The following is an 8,780-nucleotide window of genomic DNA, read 5'->3' as shown; positions in this document are numbered from 1 at the left end:
CTTTGCAAGTGTGCAAGTCGTCAGCAGCAGTAGCACCAGGGACGCAAGCCACAGATGGCAACAGGGGGATGCAGCTGTCTGCAGGAGGCTCAATATCCCTGAAGCAGCTGCACTGGGAATTTGCTAGATGTAGCATGGCTTATGTATGCTGCGTGCTCTCCTTTAATCCTTCTGCCTTCACCCATCTTTGTTCATTACATTATTATTGCAAATTATTATCATTGCTAAAGTGCTAACAACATGATCACCTGTTGACTTAGCTCTGCATCCCTTGTTCTCTGGTCTCCTGGCCTAAGGTATGCTACACTCAGCATTCATTGCTAATTATTACTTTTCTTGTATTTTTTGTTTTGTTTTTGCTTTGTTTTCCACCCTAAGTAATAACATTTTTATGGCTGCCAAAAGCCTTTATAGGAATAGTGAATAGCATTGTAGATGGTAGCCTATGACACAAGAACATTAATTATTGAACATAGTTCCTTTTGTATCTATCACCAAAGCCAAAAGCTCAGGGTAAAGGATAACCTTGATGAAATCCCTAAATTTTAGTTATGATTTAAAATACATTCAATTTTGCATTCAGTGAAGATTAACTTTATATCTTTCAGTTTAATTTGTTACTTTTAATTTAATTTAATAAATCCTTGGTTTCTTACAATTCTTTGTGCCATCATTAGCACCTCATCTTAGCATAGAAAGCATATAGTAAAACTCCTTTTAATGTAGGAGCAAAGGTTTTGCTTTGAAGCATCCATGCAGAATTTGGATCAGTAGTCACGCTGCATCCAAAGGCAGCCTGATCTCCTGCTGACCCATTACATACTCTCTGGAGGGAACTGGAACTTGCTCCCACACATTGCTGATTTTGGGCAACTGTCTAAATAGGTCCCATTGTGAGTGTGAAGGAGCTCACAAGGATACTTTATTTTATATGCTGGTGCAGTTTGCCATTTTCCATGTTGAGTCACCTGAGGAGCAACAGGGGTGCGGTACAATGACATCTCAGTGCCAGCTTTCCCAACTCCAACCTCGCTGGAATTTGCTACCAGACACATAAATCAATCTAAGCCATTTCCAGAAAGGGATTTCTGTGGGGATATTAGCTGTGTTTCTGGCCCGAGCGCAAAAGACCCTCTGTGGTGGTCATTGTGAAACATTTTTTACCCATTTTAAGACTTTTTCTTGCACTGGTTTTGGGGCTGCAAGGCAATAGGTGCCTAGAAGTGGTGCATACCTCTGAATCATTGCTGTAGAAGAGGTCAAGAAGAGGAATAGATAAAGACACACAGAGAAAAATAATTGGTTTATAATACTATTTATTTAACATGTTTTCAAATTCCTTTGGGTAACAGAAAACATTAAACATAGAGGTAATTCCACACAAATAAGAATGATTTTATTTTAAATGTTTTGAATTCATAAGGGGTTTGGGGAAGTGAAAGAAAGGAAAACTGTTCACACACAGAATATATTGACTTATATTAACTGGAATAGTTTGAATCCCTGCCTGCACAAAATTGTAGAAAATGTTTATAGACTGTATTAAATCATACATTAAATGAATTCTCCCACTTTACCTTCCCCTTCTCTCCCTCCAAGTTTTTAATGTCTGTTATGTTTCTTTTCCTTTTTACTTTTTCTCAAACTTTTGCCAGTTTTCAGTTTTCTTCCTCCAGTCCCTCACAACATCTTCTTGTCATCTCCCGTTTTGCTTTTTGTGTTGCATTTACTCTGCCTTTAATTCCTCTCCCATGTGCTACATCCCTCTATATATAATTATTTAGCTATATAATTTTATATTTCTATCTTAAAAAAAAATTCTGAGAAAGGCAGCTTTCAGTTAAATATTTATGCTGCATAATGGGCTGTTTGCTGTGCTATATACCTTCATGTTATACTGGCACAAACCAACAAAGGAGACAAAAGGAAGGATGAGCAAGAGAGAGGAAAAAAAAAGCAATGTTGACTGTCAGGATCCCCATGAAGGCATGGTATAATAACATGTGTTAACTCAGAGATTCCTTGGGATTCCCTCTTGGGTTCATCTCTGCTCTGAGAATTCACTTCAAAACTGTAAAATGAAGATCTTAGAACTCCCTTCTAAGAGGCAGTGTGAAGAGAAAGGTATTAGACATCTGAGGGGTGACCACACAAAGGTAATGATGCTGAGGAGGAATGAAGAACTGCTAACTTCAGTGTGCCAACAGCTCAACAAATACTTTTGCTGAGAATAAAAACATTTAGGGGGATTTTGGACTGTGTATTTTTACACTCATTGTCAGCAATCAGTGTTTAGCGCTGCATTGCTAAACAGCACAACAAATTTTCCAACATTTCCATATGAACCTTTGGGACAACTAAATCTCAGAATACTATAAAATATTTTTGAGATCTATTTCTTTTTCTACTTCATTTTAGAAGATGAATATTTTCTAAGACCAATATATCATCCAGATAATTATTATTAATGAAAATGGATAAATGAAAAGTGGATAAATGATTTCTAGAAATCAGCTATCAGTTTTTAAAATATGGTAGTTCTGAAAAGAAGTACTGAAAATTGTAACTTGACTTAATGAAGCATTTGCAGGACATCTTATTTGTTCAATTTTTATACAATCCCTTTTTCAGAGTAACCAGTTACTGTGACATGCATTTTGTACATGAAATACAAAATTCACAAAAAAAAAAGGGAGCAATCAAGGATGAAGAGTTAATGAAATAGCATTAGCCTCAAGAATTTTTTCAGCAGCTCTTCTGACATCTCTGTAACATTTTAGTACCATAGGCAGGGAAAAATATTTATCTCACTGCTGAAAAAAGAGAAGAGATGGAATAATGTGGAAAAGAAACTATAGTAAGGAAGTAAAGTGATCACCAAACTTTGGTGTAAAAGCAAATTAAGTATTGTTAATGGACTACAGGGGTTAGAACATTGTTCCACTTAAGTAAATTATTTTTCTCCCACTGAGTCAGTAGAGCGAGGTTTTCAGTCTAATTTCAGATTTCAGCTTTAAAAATCCTTCATAAATAAATATTTTAAGTTGCTAAGATAACTTAGCCGAGCCTGTATTTTAACTTTAGGGTAATCTGATTGATTTAAATCTGCATTACTACTGTCAGAAGTAGGAACTGAGTGATTGATGTTCCCTACAAAATGGAAAAGCATTTTGGGCAATGCCTGTGTTATTGTTGCTGAAAGGAAGCAGGTTCCTTTACCCATACTTCTACTGGCAAAAGAAATGCAGTGAGAGTGTTTGAAAATGCTTTATTTCAGCACACAATTTTTTTCTGTAGCATTTTCCTCATGTTTACAACTGTCAGTTTTTTGCTTTTAGAATTAATTTTGATAAAGCATTATCATATTACAATTAATAATCCAATAGTGGCCAAAATAATACATTAATATTTAGTCAGTCTTTACTTTCCTAGCTTCAGTGATTCTAATGATAGGTAGCATAAATTCAGTGACAAAAATTCTAAGTAGTCATTACTTAGATGAATGCAGATCCTCTTGGTTCATAATTTATGGTAACATCACCTTTCCAGATTCTCTAAACATATTCTATAGATCATATTTTAATGTCTAATATAGAAAGTTGCAAAGGTTTTACATATCCTATTAATAGAATTTTGCCACTGGAAAATGCTCAGAAACAGGGTTATATGTAAAAATATGCAATTCTGTGTTTTAGGAAATGAAATCCAGTGAGTTAGTCTTACACCATGAATATTTGTCTTTATCATGTGCTGAGCATGGCATTCAGGCTTAGTCTGTAGGGTGTATGGATGAACCTCTGCCTTTCCAGGCTGGGAGGTTCACCTAATCTTGAGCCCAGAAGACAGGTTCTCATCAAGATGTCTCAAAGCTCATATATCTTCTGTGTCCCACCACAATGGCACACTTCAAAATTCCTGAGTGCTGACCACAAAAATGCTTTTCCTCTGAATCTAGTGCCTTTTGTAAGTGACTTGTCGAGGCCTTGCACTTGGATGACTTTCACTTTTGTGCATTTACAGTTGTACTGATTTGTTAATCATAGCCTTTGCTGTTTCCCTGATATTAACAGAAATTACATAAATTATTAAATGAGGACAATGATAGGATATATTTTATAAAGCGGGATCTTACATAGGAGGGAGAATGATTAAGTGGGGAGTGACCATCCTTGCCTTGAAAGGACTGGGCACTGACTTCTTGAAAAGGCTAAGAAAACAAAGTAAAACTAAAGCCAATTTTGAATCACAGTGATGAGCTAGGAAATTCCTAAAACTGCCACCAAATAAATTGCTTATCTTGGTTTTCAAGCTTTCCACATCAGCAAATGCACTGAAGCATTCCCAAGATTTTCTGAAGAGTTAGAGACAAAACACATTAAATAAATGTAGGAGATGGGAAAAGAGATTTTTTTGAGAGTTCCTAAGCAAAGTAACAGAAAGAATTTTTACAAAACTCTTTGGACAGTATAAACAGAACAAATACTCCTCCTACATGTTTGTTTACCTATGAAACTTCTCCACACAAAAGGTAATGAAATCCTTAGATTAATATCATCCAAATAATAATATTTTTCTGACTATATCGTTGCAGTAATAATAAGCTTTCAACTCTTTCAAAGGGCAATGTATTTTTGGCATTTTACATAAAGATAAAAAGTCTCCTATTTGTTCCAGTACAAATTTTAATATAATTCAGATTATTGTGGATTTGAGTGCAGAATTTGACCCATTGCACCAAGAAGTGATAAAGTTCTGAGTTCTAGTTATTTCCAGTTTTCTTGAAAATGTTGTAATAATGCAATTAATCTGTATTAATAAACTTTTCATCACTATTACCTATGACATGCGTACACTAGCAGACATGGAAGGACCAGGGTGGCTACAAAGCTTTCCAGAACTCCTCTCTAGTTTTTTGTCATTCAGCAAATCAGCCTTGAGAGGCAACTGTTGCTCATGCAGGAGAGAAGCATTAATGCTGAGAAACTACACGGCAAAAATAGCTCAGTTAAGCAGACACTGCTGGGCTCTTTGTCACCCAGTCTTACTGTGACGTTCAAAGACTTTTCCATGTGACACAGTACAAGGCTGTGTGAAATTGTTGATAAAAAAATGCACACTTTCTCCTTTGAAATAATTACTTTAATTATGTATTATAACAGAGATTTAGTACGATAAGATAATATGTATTCATTAGAGCACTCTGATTAGATTGCTTCTTGTCATAATGTTTTAACATTAATGTGAAATACATTGCAGTGGTGATATTGTTATTAAGCCAATATCTTTTAAAGCTAAAGATCTACCAAATTGTACAGGAAGTTAACTGAGTGTCTGTTTATTGAACTTGATTTACTCCATTGAGCTTTTAACAGATCAAAGAAATTCCCTGCCTAAGAGGGAAAGTCAACTGCATAACTTTTTCATGCCACAAGCAAGACTTCTAGTAACCCAATCAATGGAGTAGTTGCATTGCAGAGACATGAATCTTAGGAGTCAGACTTGCAGAAAAGCTGCAGTCATTGGCTATAGCTTATTTCAGAAAAAAAAAAATCTCTTTTCCATGACTTTGAACTTTTAGAATGCCCCTTTTACTCTGACTGTATTCCCATTTGAAGTCATGATAAAAGCAGGCTTTCAAAGCTGTTCTAAGCTGAGCTCTCTTTTTGCCTATTCATTTAAAAAACAAGGAGTAGAATTTGTCTTACATAAAAACCAAAATTCACTGATTTGTTCTGTTCACATGTGGAATTGCAGTCTGCCAATGAGGTGAAATAATATTTAATCCATTTTCAATAATAGATCTAACAATGGAATTCTGTCATTCTGTGATAGGTCTCACTCACATCCTGTAAGCTAGTTTTGATAGCTTTGAGACTGAACAGTATCTAGCCCTACGAAGAATTCTGGTTAAATTTGTGAAAATACTTGCTGTAGTAATTTCAGGATGTGTATGCCAGGTATGACTAAAATTACATAAGATTACTTACAATTATTTTCATGTTAAACCATCTTCACCACCTTTCTTTTTGATGTTTTAAAGAGGTCTAATTTAGTATTTTTTGGCTATGAATGTTATTTTCCAGTTTGCTTAGGGATATATAATTTTCCAGTTAAAGGCTTGAATCTGCAAACATTTAAGCATATGCTTAATTCTACCTAGTGACAAAATCTCATATATATTGACTAACAAGGTAAGAACATTTATAAGATTTACTCCTTATTTGTCTTTCAGGAAATCTTTACACTCCTCCAAATACTTCAAGTAGCCCTTTTATTGAGCAAACTATGCCTGCAAGACTACAAAGTAAGCCCAAAATAAAAACAGAGATATCTGCACATTTCTCTAAGAAGGATAGTTTTTTCCATTTAAGTTTTAAATGGAAGAGAGAAGGAAGCAGAAAAGTCATAGCAGCCCCTGTTACACTGCCTGACAAACCCATCAACAGGGCAAAATGTGGTGTGAACATGGCCATCAACAGAGTTAACAAGAGAAATGAGCCTCTTACAGTCAGAGCAAGTAGTGGAAACCTGTAATTGGAATGGTTGTCTTTAGAAACACAAGAATACACAATTTCTGTGGCTGCAAAAAAGGGCAAAGGGTAAGAAAGAAGAGCTTTGGTTAAGAGACATAAATTCACTAAGGTTTCAAGAAATGATGGTAGGTTGTCAGTAATAACTTCCTTTGTCTTTTCACCCCAGGTCAAGAAAGCAGTAAGTGCAAAGGTTGTTTTTAAGATACAGGCAAAAAAATGGGTCCAATTTAGCATACACCTAAATTCCCCGGGGTTTTTCATATTTCCTTCAAGTGTGGGAAGAAATATTTGCGAAGTGTAACTGAAAATGATCACCCCTACAGAGACCAAGAAGTCCTCAAATTCAAGGGACAGTCTGAATTTTGCCCAGGACCATTGATGCATTTGTGTGAGACAGTAAGTTATCACTACAAAGATGATAACAAAATGAACCAAAGAGCAAAGCTGGCTGAGTTTGGAAACAATTTTGAGAGTTCTGATAAATATACAAGGCAACAGAGTAACAAATGCAATTACAGACCAAGTTTTCTCAGTCACAGGTACATAGGGGAAACTGTGCGACAGCAAGTTCCCACTAGCAACCAGATACAAAATACACGTCATGATCAGTTCCACCACCTGGGTCACATTGACAACTACGCCACCTAGACTGGGAGACAGCTTTTTGCAGCAGGCATTTGCAATATCTTCGTATGTGTCTCTCACTCTTATCAGTCGCCCATCTTCATTTTCTTCATACAAGCAAGCAATTAGAATCTTGCCTGTGTAACAGCATAATGCTGCAGCCAAGACAATAAGAAGTAGACCACTGTATCCACTGTGGAGGAGAGCATACGGCAATCCTAGGACAAATATTCCCTGAAGAGGAAGAAGAGAGAGAAAAGATGGCACAAAATCCCTTGGGCAAACGTTTATGAGTAGTTGCACCCCCAAACCCGTCCTCCCCTGAATACTGCTTTCACCCACCTGCATGGTGCAAGTACTGCTCCATTCTGCTAAGTAACAACCATGAGAAATGTGTTTATTTATGATAAATGAAATTACCAGCAAAAGTAACTACTTCTATCAACACACATGCAATGATAAGCTGGGAAAATGAGAATGTGACTGAATGACAGAGTCAGCTTTCTAGTTAATATTTAATGCTGATGTGATTAGAAGCACAGTTTAGAAGGTTCGTAGTTAGTTATTCAGTCAACATGCATATTAATGAAACAGGTTCAGTATCAGTAAAATTAAGCATCTGTAGCATCATCTGTACAAGTTTCACTCCAATTAAAAATAGCAGTGTAGATAGATTCAGTAATGACAATTCCCTTCAGTCTAAAAATTTTTAACAGACCTCTGGAGGGAAGATGGCATTAGAGTGTATCAGGCTATGCTTGTGCTTCCTCCGCAGCTTCTGGCTGCCTCACACGGCCTTTGCTCTTGCTAAGTCCTCTGATAAAGTGATTTTTCTAACTGCTGAGATTCTAGACTGCACAAACTTATTTAGGTGTTTAAAATACATGCAAAACATTTTTTTACTAAGCAATTTTTGAAAATAATATACTTTTGCTTGTTTTATCAGTTAAAATAAAGAAGGAATTTTACTTTCACAGAACATTATGGACACTTTGTCTTTTTCCTTTCTTTGTATTAAGGGACAAATTACACTTCTACGTGGTTTCATTTCCATCAGCATAAAATAAAAAAAACCCTTGAAGAGTAGTTCTTAATAAAAACATCCAATTTAAGAAAGATGCTTTTGTTACATTTCTCTTTTGGTGTTACAAACCTGAAATTAGGAATTGCACATTAGTCAGACTGGTCAGGCATTTTTATTCATGACCACTGAAGAAAAGTAAGGAGGGAACAAAACACAGTTATGTAGAAATCCAAGTATTTCTGCAGAATTTTTTACTTCAAATTTCTTAACGCACCCATGACAAAATCTGAGTAAGTTTATTCATATCTTTTATTCTGGCCTTACAAAAGGGGTTGATTTGGATCACACACTTAGATTTATTTCTAACCAAACCTGAGCAACCCAATCTGCTCTGGAAAACCTATGAATCCCCAACAGAAACCTCTTCCCACAGAAGGGGTGACCCATTTTTCTCTCCCTTCCTGAGTGGGTAGTGCTGTTGACCCTTAGGAGCCAAAGCAGAAGAGGTGAGCCTAATGGTATAAATCTTAATCTTAGGCTTCACCATCTGCAATCATGATCACAAGGGCATGTGGGGAACCAGAGTTTCAGACATGCTT

At 36.0% G+C, this 8,780-nt stretch overlaps 1 protein-coding gene across 1 annotated transcript in view; it reads right to left on the bottom strand.

The window, feature by feature from the left end:
• Window positions 1-6,239: 6,239 nt before the first annotated feature.
• LOC132070684 (vesicular inhibitory amino acid transporter-like) overlaps window positions 6,240-8,780 on the bottom strand; it is a 34,081-nt gene continuing 31,540 nt past the window's right edge. Inside the window, exon 3 of the mRNA XM_059467669.1 lies at window positions 6,240-7,391. Coding sequence (XP_059323652.1) covers window positions 6,240-7,391 — 1,152 coding nt within the window. The remainder of the gene's footprint in view (window positions 7,392-8,780) is intronic.

The sequence above is a fragment of the Ammospiza nelsoni genome, chromosome 3 (genome assembly GCF_027579445.1).
Source record: "Ammospiza nelsoni isolate bAmmNel1 chromosome 3, bAmmNel1.pri, whole genome shotgun sequence".
In the NCBI taxonomy this organism is placed as follows: Eukaryota; Metazoa; Chordata; class Aves; order Passeriformes; family Passerellidae; genus Ammospiza; species Ammospiza nelsoni.
The sequence above is the reverse complement of the archived record's forward strand: the minus strand, read 5'-3'. Positions and strand labels throughout refer to the sequence as shown.